Here is a 26,388-nt window from a genome sequence, read left to right on the forward strand (position 1 = left end):
AAAAAAGAGATTTGAGGGGTTCATAATATTTCACGTTTTTAGCTGTTGAAGGACCGCAATCATTTCAATCATTCTTCTTTGAACATCTTTGCAGACAAAACTCTGTGCTTACTGTTATCATTCGCAAGGAAATTTAAAAACGGAAATATGTCACTTTTTGTAACATAGTAGTTACTGTGCAAGATACTCTTTTATATTTACAAAGAGAGGAAAAGGCACTCTGTGCACTTTTTATACTCCATGTAAATACAACCTCATCATTTAGACCACTTTGTGTTGAAAGGGTGTTCTATAAGTGTTGTTGTGCATGATTGCACTTAAAACTCATAGAACAAGACACATGTCTAGATTTATCAGAAATTATAAATCTCGATATGTGTGTGAATGGTGCACCATTCTACAATTGGTGTAGGAAAGCACAACAAAGAGAATTGTTTTAATTTCTCCTCATTTGTATATCTTCAATGCATGCTGAAATGTTCAGCATACATTGCAGGAGGAAAATGCATTTTCTCATTGTTTTTGTGCAGGAAGGTGTATCTTCCTGTAGAAAAACAAACAGCACATGACACAGATATCCTTGCACTATGGTGCAAGGGTGCCTGTGTCACCATATGGCTGCAGTTTAAGCAGCAGTGCAGACAGAAGCATAGATTTGCAACATATTTATGTATATATGTTGCATCCCTGTGCTTCGGAAGTACTACAGCACACTGCAGTTACAGAGGTTACTGTGTGATGCTGCAGCACTTCCTTATAGTTCTGTACTTATACATTCACCATACGCTACTAATGCATTCATTCAGTCAATTACGTAGCTATGTGGTCCAAGAGATGTTCTCTCATCACAGCGGTACCCAGGGGTGATTGTATATCATGATTGCATACCCTGCTTGTTAATCTGATTTTATGAAATGTTTATTTTATCCCTTGTGGTTTTATACATTTTTTAACCGTTTTAACTGTAATCTTTTATAACTGAAAAAATGTCGAAATAAAGATCAAATGATGATGATGATGAATTACGTACTACACATACATTCATCTAAACTTTCTCACACTAACAAAGAAATTTAGCTCTTTTTTTAAACCAGGAAAGTTAGGTCTTACAAGAACTTTTTTTTTTTCTTCTTTCTTCATTTATATTTTTTTGGGGGGGGTTCTAACAATTTTGTGATTTATTTGGTTTTTCTGAAAAAAAACAGAAAAAAAACAGGAGAAACCAAAGAATGAACTTCAGGGAACAATAAAAAAAAATCAAAAAAATAGCAAGTATGACTTTCTTGGCGGCGGCAGATCAGATCGATCGACTGCTCGCCATAGCACAAAGTCTTATTGCACTTAGTGCAGAGCACTTTTAAAAATTTAAATTGAGGACGGATGTCCAAGGTTTGGTCTGATGGATGCACTCTTGATGTGCTCGGCTGCGATGAGGTGGATGGTGCAGGAGCAGGAACGTTTCTCATCCATCGGCACTCTTCTTTTGCAAGATTGTTTGGATGAAGGATCCTCATGTGCTTCATCATACTTGCCGTGCCGCAAGAGTATTTCTTGTTAGGATCCCCTCTCGATAGGACTCTTTTGCAAATCTTGCATGTGACCAAGGTGGCATTGGTTTTATTCTGCCCCTCGGGAAAAGTAAAAAATGTCCATACCACTGAAGAGAAACGTTCTTTGCGTGGTAACGCCGGCAAAAATTCATCCTCAGAAGTATGAGGTGATGCAGGTGATGCCTGCTGCCCTGAAGCCATTTTTGGTTGAAAAAAGTTAGAGCTAAGTGTAAACTTAGACTAAAAAATCTTCTTCTCTCCAAAGAGGTGGTTCTCCAAAGAAGCTCAAAGAAGAATGATTGAAATGGGTGGGGTCCTTCAGTAGTTAGAACAGGAAGTGTAATGAACCAATCAAATCTCTTTTTTTGCAGGTCACATGGGATCCGCGCACCGTGTGCTTACGCAGCACACACCCAGCGCGCATCCGTGAAATTTAATTAAAAAGAAATATAGGATTAGATGTCAAAATATATTAGTTATAAGACTAGTTTAGAGTTTGTCTTCAATTAATATTCACATGAATTACATAAATATGGTTTTTTAAATGCTAAATACTTTGCGGGATCCGCGCACCCACTGCGTCATAGACGCAGATGACGCATCGCGAAGGCGCGTAAACGTCGCGTTACGTACATCGAACGTGTCGCGGATAGGCTGGGAGTCGCGTACCAGTTGCATTGAAATCGCGCACTAACCACGTACCCGACGCATACCATGCGCGGATGCTATCGCATAGGAATCGAGAACGGTGCGCTTAGGGTGCGCGGATCCAAAAACATGGATAAAATATATATAAAATAAAGTTTCATGCACGTTATAGTTAGGAATTGGCATTTAAAAAACCTTTGAAATTCATTAAAAAAACATAGGTTTCAGGCACGTTATAGTTAGGAATTGGCATTTAAAAAACCTTAGAAATTCACTCACCATGTCATGAGTGATGTAATATGTGACGTCATCAGCAGTGCATTGCGAAGGCGCGAGTTATAGTTAGCTGAACTAACTATAACAGGGGAATTTCTAGGGTTTTGTACGAGGGAAATGTCCAGCTAACTATAACACCCCTGAAACCTATGTTTTTTTTAGTGAATTTCTAAGGTTTTTTAAATGCCAATTCCTAACTATAACGTGCCTGAAACCTATGTTTTTTTTCAGTGAATATATATATATATAACCTCAGGCACTAACTCTTGAGTACAGTACACTTCTAGACCTGTGGATAATCTGCCAGGAGGAAGGACTACAGTGTTGTTACAAGGACTGCCACTCTGGTAGACTGCTGCTCTGAAGGGACTGCTGTCATACTGTGCTGACCTGCTCCCTGTTGTCCTCTAGCCTGGGGAAGGAGAACTGGACCTGCAACTTCATCTTGAACCCAGGACACCAGAGTGACTCCAACGACTGGTCTACTGGCCTCCTGATCTGAGCGTCAGGGACATAAAAGACTCCTCAACATCCTGTACTAATCCCTGGACCAAGCTGCGGCAAGTTCCTGACCCCCAAGTGGTGACCCTCAGGTCCTGGATCCTGGTGTGGCTCGGCGAGCTGAAATCAAGCTTTTGGACACTTCCTAACCATGAACAGGCTCATTTTCACTGAGACCTTGCCGCTCGCATCGTGATTTTACGCAGAGCCGCCAGTCTGACTTCCCATTCCAACATCAACCACTCGCTGGAGACCACCAATTTGCAGATGCAGCCTGCCCGTCAGCGATGCCACGCACACTCTTTTTGCTACGTCACCAGCCTCACGCAACACTCTCCTTGCAGCTCTCTCCAACACGAATGGGACTCTTGGCGCGGTCTTGAGAGGGTAAAACTTCAGTGGGACTAATCTGGGAATTGTATCCAACATGCGCTCCATCGCAGTTGGCCTGAACTTCTGACTTTGACCCAGTCCAGTGCAACCATATATCCCAAAATGGCACTTTCTGCTTTTTGGCGCTATATTCACTATAGTCTTTAAAAATTCATAGCTCTGTTTCTACTGATGGATTTTTGTCATTTTGGTTGATTTCATTAATAAAATTCTGCTCTGTGGTTCTAAACTGGTGTGGCATCTTTTTGTTTTGTTTTTCATTGTGTTATTGTTTGAAGTCTTGCACCAAAACTTTACACATTACCTCTAAGTTAAGCCTGACTGCTCTGTGCCAAGCTACCGGGGGGTTGAGGGGTTAGTTGTGGCTTACCCTGACTAGGGTTGTGGTTATTGCTTGGCCAGTGCTCACACCCCAGTGAACCAGTAACCCAATTGCTTACAGATGCATAAACAGTGATAGAGCATAAGAATGTAATCAATACTCCAACCTCTTTAAACTTACCTGTGTAAACAAACTTAGCCAGTGTCATGCTGTATGTGCCAGAAATTCTGGTTTTATCTTTTTCTATTAGTCCATACAACATTAATTTTAAGATTGATGATCTACATTAAAAAGAGGTTTTAAATAAGCCGGATCATTTAAAATGACAAATGAAAAGAGATCAATATAATTGCTGTAGAGTATTACTCTTTCAACATGTTAGAGTGATATTAATACGGTTGTGGTAGTGCTAATAACAACTTCTTTAAAATTGAAATGTCCTTTTTATTTTTCCTAATTTCTTCCAAAAGACATTCATTTTTGTCTTCAATAAATCGAAATGAATAATCACAGACATCTGAAGCAGGGAAACATCATACTTTTATTTTGAAAGAAAGTTAAAGTAGCATGGTTCTGCAGTTCAGCATTAAACATTCATTAGAAGCAGTTCAAGTTGAAATTATTTATTCACGTGAATCTTCGGCCCTTAAAAGATAAAGGGATGCTTCCTACACAAACAGACACAGCTAGAAGGGAACATGAAATCAGAACAACTATCACAACATAAAATATGATGAATATTGAGACATTTTAATAAAGGGGACTTTCTCCATTTTACAGATAGGCGTGCTTGGCAACATTTCCAATTAAAACAATTTTTAAATATAATAGGCCAGGTGTAATGTCAATGTACTCACGCAATTATGTCTTTGTAGATAAATGAAAAAATAGTAGTAAAAGTAATGGTAGTGCTAGCGATCATTGCACTGCTGTAGTTTACCTACCAAGGTTTTGACAAATACTCATAAACAAAATATTTTTTATCAAATGCTTTTGGTTTTAAGGTGGGAAGAAAAAGACATAAATAACTGCTCTACCTTGTTCATCCAGGGTCTAAAAAGCGCCAATTTAATGCCAGCATCTGCTATACAAAATCACTTGACTACATAAATGGCATTGGAAACTCTCATAATGCCAGGTGGTACAAGCTTACAAACAAATACAGTTACAAAGTTTCATTGTTGTTTTGTTATCCATAGAAAGGCAGAATAAACTCGAACCTAGACACAAAAAATGCCATCTCGACATGCCTAAGAGTAAAAAAAAGTGTAACAAAAGTATATTTTAGAAAAAAAACTATTATAACTTAAGCATTAATATCAGATCTCGTTTTTGCTCAAAAAACGCCTGTCTAGGCCAATACCTTGATCATACATTTGAATAGGCACTGTTATAAAAGACGCTAATTTAGCAACTTTTCAGCGATGCTAGGACAAGTATACCATAGCATTGGGTGAACGTGCCACAAATTATATGTACATTAATTAAAAAGGATCTTATCTGAGATATGTGTTTTAGCCATACCGTTATTAGGAATGCACCTGAAAACACACAAATTGGGAAGTTAATTTATGTATTCTGCTTGGAAAAACATGGAGAAATCTTTTTGCTAGTGTCTGTTAGTTATCAAAATCAAAGGGCAAACTATTGTAGGTTTGTCAGATTTCCACCTCATTGGATTCAATCTTGTACATTAGTAGTCGTGAATGAATTTCTGACTCACAATGTCAACATTGCGACTTCATGCAATTTTCAATGAAAGGAGGGGGGTTAAAAGGACACCCTCCCCCTTCCTCATGACTCACAAGGATATGGAGCACTCTGTAGTTGCAAACCAGTCAATGACACATCTATACCATACTCTTTCTGCCTTTACTGTGCAAGAAGGGGAGAATTTGCTAGATGTATTTCCTAATCTATAGTCAAGTGAAAAATTGCAATTGCGTCTTGCCACGTAAAAAAGAGCGAATTCCTGTGTAGATTCCTGTAACAAAATACCAAACCTTTTGGAAGAGCTAAATTCCTTGCTAGTACATCTGACATATTCAAGATTTAGAAAAATCACTAATACCATAGTAATGAACACTGTTTTGTTATAAACACTGCTTTGTACAACCTTTGCAAAGTCTGCTGTCAAATGTGTAAGAAGACGTTTGAAATTGGTCTACTTTGCATACTGTACTTCTGTTAATGTATTTAGTGATGTCTGTTATTGATGTTGAGTTTTTTCAGTCATGCTTTCTTGGCTATTTTTTCTCTGAGTCAGTCTGAAGTCCTATCGGGTACCTTGGCATTATAAAATATATACGAGGATTCGCCATGTGCACTTGAAGCAGAATTAATTTCTTCTGTCTCTTATAGAAATCATAAATACTTGTTGGTTGAGCAAGGCTTTCGAAGCTCCTTTCAAAGTCCACTTTTTGAAGCCATACATTTCACTGCATTTGAACCACTGGCAGCTATACTGCCTCTTTTTGGTTTACAAACAATGGCTTCTTAAGGAAAAACGGAGTGCATGGTTTTCTAGAAATTCTTTTTAAATGTATCCTTGAATATTTCTTACGAATTCTTCTGCAAAGAAAAATAAACACTGAGTCAGGATATATGCTTTGCACGTATGGTGTAATCATGAATGCAGGTATTCACAAAACAAACACACACATTTATCAGTCAATTTTATTGTAAAAAAAAAAAAAGACAACTGAGACCTCCCTTTAAATCGTGGTCATATCAATAATAAAATATCTCCAAATATGAGGAATGTATTTACAGCTTTAGCCGTGAGATAAAACTTCCAGACACTATAGAGAGATGAGCCAACCACCTTCAATGGAAGCAAAGATGGTTTTAGTTCAACCGTAGGTGTATAGGATGACATGGTATATCATTTTGCATTTAGAGGGTAAAAGCTATTTGTATGTGTAGACCTGGGCTACACTTGACAAAGCAAACACTAACGCCTAATAACAAATTGAACATGCTAAATCAATGGGCAAGATTTGCGGGTGGATTATCCTGTCACAAACGTGACGGATATCCAGTCCACCTTACAAGTAGTGCCATAGGATATGCAGACAAGTTATCTGAGTAACCCTCCGCCAAACTCAAGATCAGGCAAAAATTACTTTAATTCGTAACAATTTCAAATGGTAAACAGTCAGAACACAGCGGTCTTAACCACGAGTGTTCTGACTCCGTAAGCTAAACCACACTTGCCTTAACCACTCCGATACCTTAACCATGACTATGCGTGGTTAAGACAATGCGCGGATTAGCGGCTGGGGACAGAAGCAGGAAGACCTCACAGGAAGAGATCCGCGGTGATGTAAGTGGCGCTGGGCTGTAGTTTTCTGGGCTGGGGGTTGTTTTCTGAGCTGGGGCGGTCGAGGGTAGTTTTATAGGCTGGGGATGGTCGGGGTAGTTTTCTGGGCTGGGGGATGGGTCGGGGGTAGCTTTCTGGGCTGGGGAATGAGGTAGTTTTGTGGGTTGGGGCTGAGTCAGGGTAGTTTTCTGGAATGGGGGTTCGGGGCTAGTATTCAGGGCTGGGGGTCGGGGTAGTTTAAGGGCTGGGGGATCAGGGGTTGTTTTCAGGATTGGGGTGTTGGGAGTAGTTTTTAGGTCTGGGGATGGTCGGGTTAGTTTTTTAATTAGGGGTTAGGGTATAAGACCTCAGGACAGGAGGAGAGGAATGGGTAGTAGGGGTCGTTTTTAGGGCTATTGGGAAGAGCGGGGTTGTTTTTAGGGCTGGGTTGGGTAAGGTTAAGGGACAGGGTTATGTGACAGGGATATAGGGCAGGGGGAGGGGAATGGGTAGTTGGGGTCGTTTTTAGTGCTTCGGGGAGGGCGGGGTAGTTTTTAGGGCTGGGAGTTGGGGTCGTTTTTTAAAATAGAGGTTTGTCTAAGGGCAGTGGAAGGGGTTGAGGTAGTTGTAGGAACAGAACAAGGAGGTAGGAGGAGGTCCAGGTAGTGTTTACAGGTTAGGGATAGCGTGGGGGTTGGGAGGGGGTAGGGGTATTAGGACCTCAGGGCGGGGAGGGGGCAGGTGGTGAGTTTGTAGCTTAGGGAGGGGGGGGTCGCAACCTTAGCCACGCATACCCCTTTACCATTCCTGCCTTTACCACAAAATTACGTGGTAAAGGAATGCATGGTAAAGGAATGCTAGTAAAGACGCATTCATGGTTTAGGCTGCGTGGTAGAGGCACGCGTGGTTTATTCAGTCGTACCTCTATCATCCTGTCTGGTTCAGCTGTCATTGAGAGGAGAGGATGCTGTGGTGGCCTGCGCATGCCTGAGCATCGACTGAGGATCGGAATCCAGGTGATCGCCGCCCGCAGCTGAGAGGAGGAACTTACCGTCTCACCAGAGGAAGTGCTGTGGACGCCCAGCTGCTGCCCCTGCAGAGCCCTGAGTGTTACTCACCATCAGCAGCCACTGCAGCCCTCTGGCACTTCTGAGAGAGAAACGCTCCTGGGGAATCGAGTAGCACAACCCCTGCACTAGCATGTAAGGCGGATGCAGGGATGGAAAGCCTGGTGGGACATGTTCTATCACATAGCTCTTGGGGAACTGCAACTCTTCTGAGACCAAGAATACTAGCATGGGTAACCTGAATCTCACCTATAGTGAATGGGAATAACCGCTTCCATTAGTGACAGGGAAGTGGGTCTCAGTGACCTGTCTATTGAACACTAAAGCCCTGACAGGGGGACTATATGTATTGTTTGTGTATGCTGTGTTTTACCTTTTGGTCATGTATAAATACTCTTTTTTTTCATAAAAGCAAGTATTTTACTGGACATTTATTTATTGCTGCTACTGAACGTATTTTGAGTTGTGAGTTTAGCCCCCTGCATCTACCTCCCCCCAAGAAGCCTTTTACTGCTTGACCCACGCTGCTACTGAGAGTCAAGTGCTGAAGGGGTACTTGGCCCAATTGCTGAGGAATGATGGTAGGTTGGGCCCCTTGACATCAGGAGTAAAATGCCTCAACCCAAACACTTGGGCCAAGTAGCCCCTTCTTGCCCCGTGGAAGAGGTTCTAGCAATCCTTGTTTCCACTTCCCTTGATTCACTGTCTAAGTCTTCTACCTCCAGCTTTACCTTCAAATTGAAAAAAGACCTTATCTTCATCTTGTGCAAAGGTCAGCCCAGGCATAGCCAAAATGGATCCCAGTGGTATCAATTACTCTGATTCACTCACACATGCCATGCATGTGCAACGCATGCTACACAAATAAACAAGCACAACATACGCTTGGATGTTAGCGTGGGTTGGGTAAACACAGAGAAGCATAAGTTTACATGAGTGGGCCAGTAGGCTCCACTTCATTGACACATAAAAGAGCTTTGATCACAAGTTGGAGAGGAGTTGGCCTAACAGCTAGGGCGCTCGACCTCGAACTTGGGGAACTGGGTTCGAGTCTCGGTAATGACCCTGAACATCCTGTGATTCTGGGCAAATCACTTAATCTCCCCATGCCTAACAAAAAATGAATGTAGCCTCATGTAATGTAACTGGTGCTATGTAAAGCGCTCTGATACCTGATTGGATTTGGGTCAAGTTTGTGCTATATAAAACTCTGCAAAAAAAAACTTTAAAAAAAATAAGGAGTCACAAAGCACAGTGCATTGCATCCACAACTCTACCTACAAAATCCACACCCAGGAACAGTCGTTTGCTGTCTGTCAAAGAGGGCACTCTTGGTTTTGTTATGTTATATTTATATTGTATTTGTAAAGCGCAACTTTCCAAGGAGTATCATGGTGCTAGGGGGGGCCCTAATGTGTACACTAAGCTATAGCTAGGGACTCAAATGAGTGATAGACAAAAAGCATCAGCACAATAAAAATCCAGGTTTTCAGGGCTTTTCTAAAGGTGGTCTCTGTTTGAATAAAACAAAGATGACTAGGAAGGAGGTTCCATGCTTTAGTCACTAGGGCCGCAATTGACCTTACGCACTTGGTGATACACCTAAAACCAGGGAGTTTAAGAAGGCTTGTGGATGAGGATCTGAGGAGGCGATGTGTCACAAAGGGAGTAAACCTGGACCGGAGGTAGTAGGGACCTGAGGATCTGAAAGCTCTGTAGGTGACTACCAGGATCTTGAAGAGAACTCTTTTGTGGATAGGCAGCCAGTGTAATAATTTTAGGGCAGCTGAGGCAGAAGAGCCTCTGGGCCATTTTAAGACTTACCGTGCAGCTGCATGTTGGACCACATGGAGTTTGTCAAATTTGACCCCAAAGTTCTTTACTACATTCACTGTGTTGGGAGGGGGGAAGAATGTCTTTGGGACACCATAGGCTGGGGGAGAGGTGTTGGATTTTCCTAATGGCGTAATCACATTTATTTCTGAGTTACACCTCAGATTATTCACTTCCATCCATTGAAACCCTGCTTTAAGGCAGTGTTGTAGATCTTCTTCAGCCTGGGTGGAGTGTTTGTGTAATACCAAAATTAGCTGTGTATCATCCGCATATGAGATAGTCTCATTGTTAAATGATGATATCAGTCTGATGAGGGGCGCCATGCACGCATTAAAAAGCAAAGGGTTTAGAATGGAGCCCTGTGGAACCCCAGAGAACAGGGGTTTTTCTGCTGACTGATAGAGACCAAGAGTGACAACTTGTCTTCGACCAAGGCTAGATAAGAAATGCCATATGTTTTGAGACGGTCCAGCAAGATGTCATGGGAGACTGCATCAAATGCGGCCGATAAGTCTAATAGAATCAGCACCGCGTTTTTTCCCTGGTCTAAAGCAGATTTAAGGGTTTCTGCGGTGCATAGTAATGCTGATTCTGTAGAGTGCTGGGACCTCTAACCTGATTGACTAGGATGTAGAATATTCGCCTCTTCTAAGTAGGACATAAGTTGATTGTTGACTAATTTCTCCATGATTTTCCTGTTTCACAGAAGCACGGAGATTGGAGGGAATGGTAGGGTCTGCAAGTTGTTTTTTCTGAAGGAGTTGACTGCCGCGATTTTCCATTCCCCAGGTACTTCTGCTTGTGAGAGGGAGGAATTTAATATATCTTATTCATGACTGGTTTAAAAGTGTAAATAATAGCATGCAGAATCTGTGGGGGGCATGGGTCAAACATAGGCCCTGATTTACAGGAGAGAATGGCCTGGCATGACTGTTCTAAGCTAATGGTTTGAAAAGCTTGCAGGGTCAATCTATCACCTGCATAATTAGGAAATACCTCTATGAGCAATGAGAGGGGCCTTTTAAAATCTTTTTGCAGAGTTTGAACTTTCTCTTAAACAAAATCAGCAATACGATGGCATAGAATCTGTGATGGCGGAATATCTTGTTGAAGTATTTTAGGGTGAGTGAAGGAGTTCACTATCATAAAAATATTTTTTGGTCCGATTCGTTAAGTATAAGTAGATTGGTGAAGTAGAATTTCTATTCAACTTTAATAAGATGATGGTAATGGTGTACCCATCCAGGTCACTGGACAAATTCAGGACCTTGCTCTTGTCAAGGGACAAGCCTAGGCCTCTGTACACATGCTACATTAGCGTGATGCTAGGGCCAGAAATCAAGTTAGTATATCAATCCAAATACCAAGGCAGAGGAACACAACTGTACACCATGAGCATGAAGGGGTCATTGCCAGTCCACAAGTCATCCTCAAATAAATGGCTGAGGAAAAAGACGTTACCACTGGGTAGGAAGGATTCTTATGTTTTACCAGATGACAGGGTAAAAAAAGGGTCCCAAACCTTTGGTTGAGGAAGAGTATGAGGATATCCACTGCTGGGTATTATGAAGACAACTAAACTTCATCTGAGTCTGACATCACTATCTGGAGTGATGTGGTAATTCTTTTATGGAAATACATGTGGTATGCTGTGTAAAATTTGGGTGTCAGCTGGTCTAAATCCTTGTCTCAAAATTGCAATAAAACCTGTGATGGCAATCCAGAAGCCAGTATGACTGCTTTCTGTTCCATGACAACCGTATTCTCTGCACACTCACCACTCTGAAACGTGGGGTACCACATTTATGTCCCATAGATTTTAGGTTTTATGTTGGCATTCTGCAAGTTGGCTTTCTGTTACAAAATAAGTAAAAACAAAGCAACTAATTTTCACATTGAATGATGGAACTATCGCAACAAGGAGAAATGTTTGCGAAGGTGGCCAAAAGAGGGGGGGATGTAGGAGAAGTAGGTAAAGAATGGAACTAGCTTGTTCACAATCAAGAAGCCTACTCTGGTGATCATTTCTTTACACAATTGATCATGGACCTTGTAGGTCTAATTTCCTGGAATAAGCAAATATTGGAGTATCTCTTGCATATTATTTTCCATGGTCTTTTAGTGGGTTTATTTTTTTGTTCCACACCTAGATCTCGCTTTTTGGGAGAATTCCCATGATATCTCAAACTACTTGGACCAAGCGGGACTGGGGGGGGGTTCATCATGGGCACCAATGGCGAGAGCAAATATAAAAACGGAATCCAAGCATTAATAGATGGGATAAACAAGTGTCTCCACTCTCCAGTCACCGGTAGTTTGAAATTTCCTGCATTTACGCTTAATTCTAAAAATCAGATCATACTGACAGATAAGTCACATTGGTTTTGTTCCTACACCACAGTGACACAATCAGAGGGTAGGGTGCACTTTAGACCTGGGTCACACTGGTCGTGATGAAAGCTCAGTGATGTATGTACATGCTAAGGAGGGCAGAAACAAGTGTACTGAGAAGTAAGGAGATAGCCTAATAAATACCACGGATCCCACTACATCTATTTGATTTTAATCTTGTATAAGATAGGATTTAACCTAAATAAAATTACTACTTCCATCCTACTCTCAATACAATTTTACATCACACTCACAACCCTTCGTATTTCTTAAAAAAGACTTGGTAATAATTAAAAGCTTTGGATGAGCCCACCAAACAGCAGCTGGCACTCGAGAAAGAGCACCTCAATGATAAAGTAAGCCACTCAGTGTGTGTGAGGGTAACGTTATTGTTTTAACCCAATATCTGGAAAAGAATTGTTATAATAAAGTCAAATTATAGATTACTTTGAAAGAGGCACACAATCGACAATAGTAGGTAAATAAATCATTTTTGTATAGAAAAAAGAGCCTATCAATCTTTATTGTCTAGGTTGATCCAACAGAAAGAGTATAATCAATGTTAGCTTTTTCAAGAGGAACATAATAGCAATGGGTGAGGTCTGGGACAAATACTCTCCACTGAGCTCAAGGCGATGCGGTGCTACAGGCAAGGTGACAGAAGCAAAACTGATGTTGGAATCCAAATGCACCAACTTCAGTAGCCACTCTAAACTGTCAGAACCTGACTGTCACCTGGCAAAGAAGAGTGCTTCCCAGTGCATAACTACTGTTCAAGGAAGGCTAGGAAGAATTCATCTATCACCAAAATGTGTCATTTTTTTAGCCAAGGTTTTAAAAATAGGATCAATTGAGCTATAGGAAAAGGGCTATTTATTATTAATTTGATTGAAAAAGGCACACATTTAAATCACTAATGTAATTCCTAGCAAACTAATACATTGGCTTGGTAAATAACTGTTTTTAACACTTAAATTCAGTTGATTTTATCAGTAAGTAGCGTGTATTTTAATCTTTGTCAAACTGCACTTTGTTTCATGTTTTGATTTTAAAAGACTTAAAACTCACTTAGTCAGCTGCTTTGCTCTTTTGCACTAAACAGCGCCGAGGGGGAAGACCAAAATCCCTACTCAGCGTCACTGCACCCACGTGACTCGGGGCCACGCCCACCCACGTAGCCACGCCTACTCCTCTATCCCCTCTTTATCATGCTCACTTCTCGACAGCGCAGCGGTCGAGCGCAGCGGGCACACCATCAGCACGCCGAAGACACGCCAAAGGCTAGCCCGTCTGTGCCCGTCCGTGCCAGGACGGGGCACGAGGCCAAGGCTCCCACTCCCACTTCACCCCCTAGGCTGGTAAGAACATCTTCCGCTCTGAAAGCGTTGCGCCCTACCCCCAATCTGAATTGCTCTCTGTTCAACCTTCACAAAGTTGGAACTCATGTTTGCTCCGAATGTAAACTGTCTACCACCGTATATCAACCCCACCCCGACCCATCTAGGAGACACAGGAAATGCAAACTGTTACGTAAAAACGTGCCGCCAACATACGTATTTTATAGTACAAACTGTCGATCATTGCCCAAACATAAGCATGATATCTTCAATTTCCTTACCGAAGAAAGTCCTAGCGCTGTTTTCTTAACTGAGACATGGCTGCATGACAGCGCCGGCCCGGATGTTGCTATTGCCCTCCCCGATAACTACGCCATTGTCAGAATAGACAGGGAAAAACAGGTAGGGGGTGGGATTGCTATCATTTTTAACAGAGAATTCAAATGCACTTTGGATTCTGTATCAATTCCAGACAGTGAAGCGGGTCGTTTCAAAATCTCTTTGAACCCCAATTTTACAATGTCAGGCCTTCTGATTTATCGACCTCCAGGCAACCCTTCTCAATGGGTATCAAACTTTGCAAATTTTATTACTCCCTACTATATGTCATCAAGCAATTTTTCCCTGCTGGGTGATCTAAATCTACACCTAGAAGATCCCACTATCCCCTCATGCTCTAATCTGTTGGAAGACCTAGCTGCACTAAATTTGTCCATAATAAATTCCAGCCCTACTCACATAGCGGGCCATTTGTTGGACCCCATAATATCCAACATCAGGGAACTTACGTACATTGCCACCATACCTTCTGGCTGGTCCGACCACCATCTCATTAATTTTAGCATTACTTTTCCACCCTCCCCCAGTTTGGAACAAAACACTGATGTCACTTTCAGGAAAAACTGTAAGTCAGTCGACATCGATGCTTTAAATGCGGCACTAAAACATAACCCTCCAAGCCTAAACTCCAACATGGACCGCGTAGCAATTGAAACACAAAACTGGCTAACAAATGCAGCAAATAATTGTCTGCCCTCTACTCGCACCAAAGGGAGTAGGCATCGTCCTCCAGCCCCATGGTTTAACGACAGCCTTAAAATAGAAAAATCAAAATGCAAAGTACTAGAACGCAAATGGCGTAAAAAGTACGACCCTAATGCCAAAAGAAGCTATCATGAAGCCAGAAATCATTATCATGCTGCCTGTACAAAAGCGAGAGCTGCTTTTGTCTCTAAAACAATTATCGAAGCAACTAACATGCCTAAAACTCTTTTTTCCAAAGTCAAGGAATTGGCGGGCGCACATACCACAGCTGTTGCACCCCCACTAAGCACACAACAATGCCAGGCGTTAGCTTGTTTCTTTACTGAGAAAATCGATAAAATTATCTCAGACATCAAGACAAATAATTCTGATCCTGACCCTCCCCCTCTTTCTGACCCATTTTTGCCTCAACCCATTGCTCTGGGTGAAAATTTACTGGAAGCCTGGCCGACTCTTTCATTAGAGAAATTGAAAGGAATCCTAAAAACTGTTAAATCCGGCTCCCCTAGGGACCCCATCCCTATTAAAATTATTAAAAAATTGGATGACCAGTCTTTGGAAATCATTGCCAATCTCTTAAACTTATCCCTCGATCTCGCCACTGTCCCAGCCTTATGGAAGCATGCCATGGTGACACCCCTTTTGAAAAAGCCTACTGCAAACCCAGAAATACTGGCCAATTATAGACCTATATCTCTGCTCCCTGCTTTTTCTAAATGTCTTGAGAGACACGTACACTCTACTTTAGCCACTTTTGCAGAAGAAAATTCCCTACTCCATCCATCGCAATCTGGCTTCAGGGCTGGTTTCTCGACTGAAACCGCCCTGTTAGGTGTCACTGAACACATCAGAAAACTTCTTGACCAAGGCCAGACGGTCGCACTTGTGTTATTGGACCTAAGTGCGGCGTTCGACACCATCTCTCATGAAACGCTTATTAAAGAGCTATATACAAATGGTGTAAGAGGAAAGGCTCTGGATTGGATCAAATCCTTCCTGGCAAATAGAACCTTTCAGATCGCATCTGCACAAGCCGTGTCAGACACCCTACCTGCATCACATGGAGTGCCTCAGGGGTCCATCCTGAGCCCTCTGTTTTTTAATATCTATCTTAAACCTGTGGCAGAATTTGTTGAAAAGTTAGGTCTAACGCTTATGAATTATGCCGACGACACCCAAATCATTTTTTCCCTATCTGAATCTTGTCCCCACTCCCCGTCGTTACTCAAGGAAGGACTATTAAAAATATTGAACTGGATGACAACAAACCAGTTAAAATTGAATGGCGACAAGACGGAAATACTGATTTTGGGTAAGGATCAAGTTCTCTGGAACCCTGCACATTGGCCGGACCAGATGGGCAGTTTTCCTACCCCGGTGTCCCATGCTCGAAATCTGGGCTTTATATTGGACAATGCCTTATCCATGGACAAACAGGCCAGCAAAGTAACCGGCCTTTGTCTCACCATAGCTAAATGGTTGAGGAAGATCTTGTGGATGTTGCCAGTGTCAACGCAAAAGACCGTAGTCAATGCCCTTATCACATCAAGGCTTGACTACGGCAACATCCTCTATCTGGGCGCAAATAAATCTGTGATCGGACGACTACAGGTAGCGCAAAACGCTGCGGTCAGACTCCTTTGTAATATTCCGAAGAACTCTGGAGTCTCGAACCATCGTCGGAATCTTCATTGGCTCAGGATAGAGAGCAGAATCCGCTTCAAGGCCCTGAACTACATGTTCAGAATAAAAGCAGGAATAGCACCAAAATATCTCCAATCTCTTGCCTGCCTCTATACGCCCAAGAGAAACCTCCGGTCACAGACAGCAGCCTGTTTCTGCATACCAAGGTTTAAACGTGCAAGAACAGGTGGCAGATCTTTTGCCTATCTGGGACCCTCCCTGTGGAACACGCTTCCCCCCGGTATCCGGAAGGAAGAAAACTACTGTAGGTTCAGAAAGCTTGTAAAGACCTGGCTGTATGAACAATAACCACTTAACAGTCACCTCCTTTCTCTGTCCTCAATCTAGCTGTGTCTAGGCGCCGGGAAACCCTTTTTGGGTAGCTGTTGCGCCCTATAAATTGATAAAATAAATAAATAAATAAAAAAAAAATAAGTACAACCTCCTCTAGAAGATCATTTCAGCAGTGTACCAAAGTGGCTGCCATTTTCAAAAGAGATTGGTAGGCATTTACTCAAAATCGTCCTTCTTACTGCTCGGCTGAGCATTAGAAAACAGTTCTACCACAAAGATGACAGGGGACCACAGAGGGCCAAATGGCTACATTGCTGGGTAGTGCACTGTGCCATACCTGGAGGCCGGGGGGAGCAGGGAATCAGATGGCACAGTGCGTGGCAACTTCCAGTGCAGAAGCTACTGGAATAATTGGTGAAAAAGGTTGACAAACCCAAGATAACTGCCCCAACGGTCCTGCAAAATTGTGATTGTTGGTATTGACCTTGCAAGACTTTGGGAGTAGCCAACTTGGGGAGATGCTGTCCAGTTCCGGAAAGGGTCAACACAATGTGATGACTATTTTAAAGATAGGCCTGCACACGAGTCCTGACTAAAACATGTTTTTAAAGTCTACTGCAGTGTAAAAAATGCCACAAATTGTTTTCGACATACAATTCCTATACGAGATAAATAATTCAATGTCTGATGCATGCCAGTGAAATCTCTATCTAGGAAGAAGATGATTACACCCACGAGTCAACAGAATAGGGCGAGAGAGAAATAAACCAATGGTCAAAGATAAAGCCCTCTTTCTATATATTTGAAAACATTGATAACAATAAGTTGTGCAGTCAAATCAGGCCTGAAGAGATTATAGATGACCGCATCAGCTCCAGGCTTTACTCAATACTGACTGATCAAAGTCAATAGGCATGCTCCATTTGAGTTTGCATTAGCGCAGATATGCAACCTCTTGTCTTGGCTGATACATTCTTCAAACAGCTTGGTTGGAATGGAAACATTTCTCTTCTCATCCTCCTCGACCATTCAGCTGAATTTAACACTGTTGACTACAGCCTTCTGCTTTCCATTCTATGAATGGGGCCTCTTGTATCCAATCCGATGGTTCAGGTGCTTATTGTCAGAAGAATCCAAAAAATTAAATTAGACCCATTTCAAATGGCATAGAATAAGCTGGAATGTAGAAACACAAAGGGTCTCTTCTTTCTTCCACGTCTACTTTTTGACTTCTTCAGGAGACCAGTTTCAGAACCTTTAAGACATCAGCTTCAATACCACTCTTGCGCAAATGACAGACAATTATACGTCTGTCAAAGGGCCGCAAAAATATTTTAGGGCTCTATAACCATTACTAGAGCAAGATGCTTCTTGGGGACGTGGCCAAGCTGGCGACCAAGATGGCCATCTGGCATTGAAGCTCCACAGAGCGTCCCAGTCGATCAGCATTTTACCCAAGTAAATCGCTGCTTCAATGCCCCACAATCGGCAGTGCTGAGTGTTGGAATTCCTCCGGCTCCAGAAAATGTGATCCAGACACCTCAATGAGCCCTGCGAACTGAGATACGGCAAGGAGATCGGCTGTGAGGCTGGGCCCACAGCGGTGTGACAAGGCGCCATTTTACATGAAGCTCAACCGGCAGCCTCGTGGATCCGAGATGCCGACGTGGGAGACACCAAGATTGCAGTGGTGGTGAGTCGCCGACGGTTATGTCGCGGGGGAGCTTGCTCCCACCCCCGCCTCCCTGACCGCGCTGCTGTGGTACAGATGCGACTGTCCCTGGCGGCTCCCAAGCCGGCGGATTGCGCCTCCCTGTCTCCATTCCGTGGGCGGGGATAGGGCCCACCTGCCAATATATGCTGCGCCCGCCCAGGCGTGCAGGGGCGCATAACCAAGGGGATAGGGGCTGGCGGGGGGCCCGCGGCCCCACGCAACATGCAGGCAAGCTGATTTAATTCCTACATTCTCCCAGCGAGGCATGCTGAGACCCGTGGACATCGCCTCGAGGCACTCGGCGGCCACCCCTCATCATTTTAGGGCATCAGACTGACTCCAGCACAGGCCGGTCCCCCTGGGACACACAGTTTATGCAGCCTCAGACTGCCACTGGATGCTGCCCTACATGGGCAGATGCCCCATGGCTGCTGTGACAGGTCAGGCTGTTGTACATCGCCGCTCCACTGTTTAGTACCAGCCCACCAGTCTGAAGACAACTGCACATATCTGAACTGGCTCCTGACCCAAGAGATCACCCTGAACTGAGGGGCGACAGGGGTCGGACAGATACAAGCTGGCACAGACATCCTTGCTCGCCACTACTTAGGTCTCAGCACATCTAGCGCTGCACACGCGTTCTCTCACCGCCCGGGCAACGCAAACACTGAGGCCTCCTCTCTGGACGAAGTCCCACGCTAGGCCTGATTTCAAGCATGCCTCCCGCTACCACGCTTAATTACACCGTTACTGTTCTAGCTACTGCCCATTGCCACTGGGGCCACTGACTCGCGGCATGGGCCACAAAGACTCCAAGCAAAAGACAAAGCGACCGTAGACAGCTCCAACATGACGGAAGGCGCACACGCCCTAGACCACGCAATTGACCCCTCAACGATTACCGCCTCCATGTTGCAGGAGCTGAGGGAGGGCTTTAAGGCGCTAGATAGCCGCTTTGATGTTCTTGACAAAAACCTTGCCACTCGTAAGGCCAAACTCCAGGTACACGACAGGCGACTAGATGTAGCTGAGGCACGTAACTGCGACATAGAAGATGGGAACGCCCAATCAGTTAAACGACTGGAACGTGTTGAATGAATACTTAAAGAGGTGGCCATCAAAAACGAGGACCTTGAGGCGTGCATTCGCCGCAACAACATCCGTGTCCTCGGGGTCCTGGAGACAGCCTCCACCGGCCGCATGGACCTGTTTGTGGAGAGCCTATTAACTAAACTGTTTGGTAAGGAGTCCTTCACTGCAGGCTTTGTGGTGGAAAGAGCGCATAGATCCTTTGGGCCTCGGTCTAATCCTGGTCTCCCGCCCAGGCCTATCATTGCACGTCTCATGAACTTTCGGGACCAAGATACAGCGCTCAGACTGACCAGAGAGCGTGGGGACACTTCCTGTCAGGGCTCCAAGCTGTCCTTCTATCCGGACTTTACCGTGATGGTGCAAGACGCCAGTCGCAAATACAATGGGGTAAAGGCCACCCTCAGGAACCTTGGGCTCAGATATGGAATGCTTTAGCCCTCGCGACTAAGAGTTGATGTTGGTGGCAGGGCGCGCATCTTTGACACTCCCACTGAGACACAGGAGTTTTGCCAGACATACAACCAAAATAATAATCAGGCCTCAGCGGTGGGAGTCGCCTGACCCCCAGCATAGTGGCTCAGACGCTAGCGCTGACCTATTCTCTGGATCAGGCGCTGGTTAACACTCTTTCAGGGCATAAGATACATTGATGTAACACAATTTGGGAAAATGTTATTCATTCTGTTATGATGTTGCACTAGGCTGGTTGATTGCTCTTGCGTTGCCACACCCCCATGGTGTATCTGTTAGGTTTGTTATTCCTCACACTGGGGTACTGTTCTAGGGAATTGACAGTTAAATATAAAGTCAATTGGTACTTCATGTTCTGTTGCGCATTCGGGTTTTGCCTCGCTCTAGTTGGGGTGAGGTTGGGTGGGGGGGTTGATCAGACTTATCGATCCATCTTGGTTTATATGCAACAATGTTCACTGTCAAAACATCTTTATTCATGTCGCCTTTTCACTATGCCTGAATTGACTCGGCTGGGTAACATACCGGGCCCCTCTGGCCTATCTCTAGTATCCTGGAATGTGCGTGGTCTCAACAACAATCGCAAGAGAAGACAAGTGCTTCACTACCTATTGAGACATAACGTAGACATAGCCTATTTACAGGAAACGTACCTACCCATTACAGATGTAGCACGATTTGGGGCAATCTGGGGTGCACACTGATACTTCGCAAATTATAGTAGCTACACCAGGGGTACAGCCATTCTTATCCACAAATGGGTTCCCTTTAGTCTACACGTCGTAATACGTGATGCCGAGGGTAGGTACATAATTCTCACGGGAGCCTTAGGGGGATTAACGACTACATTGGAATGTGTATATGCCCCGAACACCGACTCCCCTGACTTTTTCCACACTCTACACGCCCAACTAGCGAAATTGGAGCCGCAATTGATATTAATGGGAGGGGACTTTAACATGCTACTTAACCCCAGATTGGACAGCCCCTCTATGACACCAGATACCAAAACTCGTGCGTGTCACGTCCTTATAGAGCTATGTGAACAATTTACATTATTGGACATATGGCGAAAGCGTAATCCCGCATTTACAGATTAAACACATTATTCCGGCTAACACAACACCTGGACCAGAATTGACTATAGGCTATTGACACCAGAAGCGGCTGCCTGGTTTGATATGCTTAGTACACTCCCTCGGACATATTCCGACCACTCCCCAATAATATTACACCTGAAAGTCCCCCGTCCTGAGGGTTTCGAGCGGCGCTGGCGCTTCCCGAGTTGCGCCCTGCACGATGACCTCTTCCAGACAGAGGTGCGCGAAGCTATTGAGGACACCTTTGACATCAACACGGGCTACATAGATTCCTGGGCTACCTTATGGGAGGGATTTAAGGCAGTCATCAGGGGCGTCTGTATTTCCAAACATGCCGGGGTTCTCAAGGACTTCCGTAACATGCTGACATGCATCGAGCAAGACAATGCAACCCTGGATGCTTCCTCAGTGGAATCCTCTGACCCTGCTGACGGGGGCGGCGCTTGGCCCTTCTGACTGAGTATAGAGACACTGAGGACCGGGAGATATTGTACATGGGTAAATATCACACAGCCCGACGCTACGGAGAGGGCGAGCGGCCTGGCAGAGTGCTGGCGCAAATGCTGCATCTGCCGTACAACAAGGCCTAAATCACGGAAATTCGCTCCGCCACAGACCAGATCCTTGCCACAAACTCAGAGATTCGTGACGAATTTCTGGACTATTACACTACATTATACACCTCTAAAGCAGGGAGTGATCGCACTGCACAGGAAGAATACTTATCAGAGATTGGGCTGGTGTATCTTGAAAAGGACATGCAAGACTTTTTGGCAAAGCCCATTTCCACCAAAGACCTCATTGGTGCCATCAATACCCTCCATGGCTCTTCGGCACCCAGGTTAGATGGCTTTACGGGTGATATTTATAAAGACTACAAAGACCTACTTACGCCGCGATAGATCGAGGTGTACACTGAGGCTTTGGAAAAACAGGTCCTTCCCCCCACGCTCCAGGAGCCAGTTATTATATTACTCCCCAAGCCTGGTAAAGACGCATCTCTATGTGGGTCCTACAGGCTGTTGTCCCTCCTAAATCTAGATTATAAAATATTGGCCAAGGTCATCGCTAATCGCCTATCGCAATTGATGGAGTTTATAGCATCTCCAGTCCAATTGGGATTCGTGCCCCATCGTTCCACCTCGCTGAATCTTAGGACATTATTTGCATTCCTCCACAGGATAGATCCCGGAGTCCCAGCTGCGCAATACTTTTTGATGAGGAAAAGGCCTTTGATTCCCTGGAATGGCCGTTTTTCCTTTCAGTGATGCGCCGTATTGGAATGCCTATGGGATTTGTGGCCACCTCTGCCCTATTATACAGCAATCCCATGGCCAGACTTTGCTTGATTGGTACACTCACCCGACCCTTCAGGCTATCACGTGGCACCCGGCAGGGCTGCCCACTGTCACCTCTCCTGTTCATTCTTGCCATGTATCAGTTAATTAGGCATTTTCAGGAACGACATCTACAGCGAGGGATACAGTTTAACACAGGCCCACTTTTAGCCTCGCTTTACGCAGATGATACAATCCTTTATGTCAGGGAGCCCTAGTAAATCTGGAGCCTCTCATTAGAGAGATACTCAGATTTGGCTTTTTTTCCGGCCTTGGCATCAATTGGCACAAATCAGTAATTTTCCCCTTAACCTCAGACACAAAACAATTGAAGTGCGAATGGTGCACGGATTCGGTCAAATAACTGGGGGTACATATACATCTAGACACTACGCAAATCATTCATTTAAATTACGGACAGGCCGTCGGTACTCTGGAGACTCAGGTAGAGAGATGGTTGCGATTACCCTTGTCAATGGCAGGAAGAGTGGCTATTCTAAAGATGGTGGTACTTCCCAAATTTCCCACCCACCTTACACATCTGGTCTGGTGAGGAAGACAGCCTTGGGTTCGTTGGCCAGTGCTCACTTTACCATATAGCAGGGAGGGGTACGGGGTACCGGATCTGCAATTATATTACCTTGTGGCCCAGTGCTGCTATGCGCATTCATGGTTTCACCCCGACGCCAGAATACCGTATCTTCGGCCTGAGTCGGATTTTGTATTGCCGGAGCAACTGTCCACAGTTTTGCCCAAAGGCATCCCTAGTGATCCCCAGGACATACAAACCGTGTCCACTACTAGCTGGGCATGGGAGAAACTCAGACGGCTATCCGGTGCAACAACGCTGTACTCCTCCACCCTTCCTCTCCCGAACGCCCACTGGATCCCTATATAGTGTGAACGGCTGGTGCAGCACACCTTGAACACATTCAATATTACCAAAATGGGAGACCTATACCCTGGGGGCCATGCCTTTTCACTAGAAGATGATGTACGCTTCCTAGATGGTAGCCTCATGGATAGGTTTGTCCAAGGGTGCATCCGGTCGGCTCTGCGCGCCACACTGCCCAATTTCCCGATCAAACCAGAATCGTTCTTCCCACTAACTAAGATAATCGAGAACACGAATGGGGCGATTAAATTTCTAAATTGTATAAGGTGTGTGCTAACATGAGGCCCATCAGCGACGACACGATCCGCAGTGATTGGGAAATAGACTTGGGCTGCCCAATAACTGATGAGCAGTGGGCCAAGTGTTGTGTGGCCACCAAGGAAGTGTCCCTTAACAGTAAACACAAACTGCTCCATTTTAAAGTTTTTGCGACGCACATGCTTCACCCCGCAAAACGCATAGGATAGACTCATCCAGACCACACACTTGCCTGAAATGTGCTGCGCCCCAAGCTGACTTCGCACATCTTGCATGGACATGCCCACATCTACAGATTTATTGGAAGCACATCCACTGCACATTGGAGGACAGCTCCTAAAGTACAGAATTGGCTGAAAAGTCTGGCTAATTGAAATGTGAATAGCGAGCTTTATGCCGACACAATGCCCAGCTCTTCTCGTCCCAAAGACATATGGGGCCTATATCGTTCCTATGTAGAGGCTTCGAGACAGGCCTCCAATTCCCAACTGGAAGATGGAATCGTCCCGGAGGGAGTGGGGTGACAGCCTAAATATACTAGACTCACATCGTGACAGGCACCATTCACGAATCATAGTACACCCCGGGCACTGGGGCTTTCACCCTTGGATGTATCGGGAGTGTTGCAATACTAGGAGAAGGGGGTTTGGGTACCAGGGAGGTTCCAGGTGAACTGTAATTATAACATCACTGTATCCATTGTACTAGCCTGGCCAGGACTTGCATTTATTTGTACTCTACAGCGTATACACTGATTGGGCGACAATGTCATTGTAATTGTTAGTGAACAAATTGGCATTTATATATCTTTTGTTACGACGTAAACTGGAAAAGTAAAGTTAAACAATTTTCTTTTTTTTAAAAAGAACAAGATGCTTCTTGAATGAATCATGGTGGCCTAAAGCCCCTGCTCCTAACGGGTATAAATTCAAAACAATCCTCCGTAATATCCTTGTGCACCTGCCATGCTTGAACCTCCCACTTCCTTAGCCAAGCATACTAAAATGTAGGGCCACTTGAAAATTCCAAGCTTGACTATGCAAATGCTCTGATGTGGGACTCCCTATTCCCCAATTGCTAAATTAAAAGACCTCGAGAATGCACCTTCTCCATTATCAGGTAGAGTGATTCAGCAGACATTAGGTCACAATAATGGCTACAGTTCAGAAACAGAAATGTTTGCACAATCAGACGCCGTGTCAAGTTCAGAAGATCTTCAAATACTGCCTTGCAAGAAGGTTAAGCCAATCCAATCTTAAGATTTTAAAAGTCAAAAAACACACCTTCGCTGGAAGAGCTACGGGTGAAACACCTCCATAGGCCCAAAAATTGATCGGCCTGCAATTTGCAGAAAACAAAAAAACAACATCTACCCATGTGAACTTTGAGTCTATGAAGCCTATTTCTTTTACAGTATAGTGTAATACTAGGCACCCTTCCAACACACCATATAAGTGGCCCACCCACATAAAAACAGAATAATGATTTTTTTTTTACAATTAAAGGCATAATCTTGTTTTCAATATCGTCAATGGTCACATTTTCACCACATATGCTTTGTGATGTAAATGTGCTTACTGAACTTCACATTCATGCCAACCTATTCACATCACTCATACATACTCACAAGTTCAAGTGCGGCTAGACTTTGGCCTCAAGACCAACTACTGCAAAGACTGAATACATTTATAAAATTATGTTGGACTGTTTGTGCTTCAGAAAAAGGCTCCTCCACAACTTATGTTGGGGGGAAACCGAGCTTCAGATGAACAAACACTTAAACAACTGCGTATTTGCATTCAACAATCACAGTCCTAGGTCTAAAGGAGGTCAGGGCCCTCCCCATGGAAAAAGCATCCTTCACTTGGCTAAGCAACACCTTGGCCAAAGTTTTGTCACAGCTGCAAGAAATGAATACACTGGCTGCCAAGTGCCACGCATGGACGGTTATATCCTCATATGAACATTTAAAGCGCCAAGCCTATTTAACAGCTAATTTCTTACCCATGCTAAAGCAACAGCTTGTGCTGTTGCGTTTTGGGCAGCTAGAAACGCAAGACCTAATCCCTTCCTGGACGAATCGGCACAAAGTTTAAGCTGTGCCCATGTGGCTATAAACATGAGTCACTAACTCACATTTTATGGGATGTCCAGGACGTTTAGTGCACAAGAAGAACCTACTTAAATCTGCTTTTCTACAACAGCAAGTATGCACCTGCAAGCAAGCTGTAATTTATTGACTGAGCGGAGACTCCATCCCCTTGGCGTGCCAGGGGACTAAATATCTGTACCAGGTGCAAAGATTGCTTGAAGATCCCCCAGCATGTAGTGCCACAATAAAATATTCCTTAAAATCCAATCTGTTAGAGATCACCCGAGTACTCTTGCACTTTAACTAACATCATCAGGAATTCTGTTTGGCACGATTTAATGCTCAACAGATGAGACAAATGCGGGAGCAATTGTAACGTAAATATTGCACTCATATATCGATATGTGCAAAGTACCCACACTTTGGCTTTCATATAATTTAATAACAATTGACTTTTGATCTTAAAAACCTCAAATCAAATCGTGCAACAGTCTTTTAAATCATGTATTTCTGTTGACCTTGTTAATTTGAAATGATTTTAATTATTCAAATAATAAAAGAATCGGCCCGTTTGCGAACGGGAAAAGGCCTTTTGGGATGTATCATCCCAAAAGGGCATCGCAAATTAGAGAATCGCAAATTTGCGATTCTCTATTTTGCTATTGCATTTAAGGAATTGCAAATTGCGATTCCTTAAATGCGATGTAACAAGCACACAAGTTGTGCGATTTCTCCTTAAGAAAGCGCAAATTACCACCAACTTCAAGGGGCATATGTATCAAATTC

General features: G+C 44.0%; 1 protein-coding gene across 3 annotated transcripts in view; it reads right to left on the reverse strand.

The window, feature by feature from the left end:
* Window positions 1–4,419: 4,419 nt before the first annotated feature.
* MTA3 (metastasis associated 1 family member 3) overlaps window positions 4,420–26,388 on the reverse strand; it is a 988,675-nt gene continuing 966,706 nt past the window's right edge. For 2 of the 3 annotated variants that reach the window (XM_085612803.1, XM_085612804.1), the window contains one exon: window positions 4,420–6,261. In XM_085612803.1, the coding sequence (XP_085468929.1) occupies window positions 6,150–6,261 (112 nt within the window). In that variant the 3' untranslated portion in view covers window positions 4,420–6,149. The remainder of the gene's footprint in view (window positions 6,262–26,388) is intronic. The other variant, XM_085612805.1, reaches the window with a different exon arrangement.

This window comes from Triturus cristatus, chromosome 6 (genome assembly GCF_964204655.1).
Source record: "Triturus cristatus chromosome 6, aTriCri1.1, whole genome shotgun sequence".
NCBI classification, from domain to species: domain Eukaryota; kingdom Metazoa; phylum Chordata; class Amphibia; order Caudata; family Salamandridae; genus Triturus; species Triturus cristatus.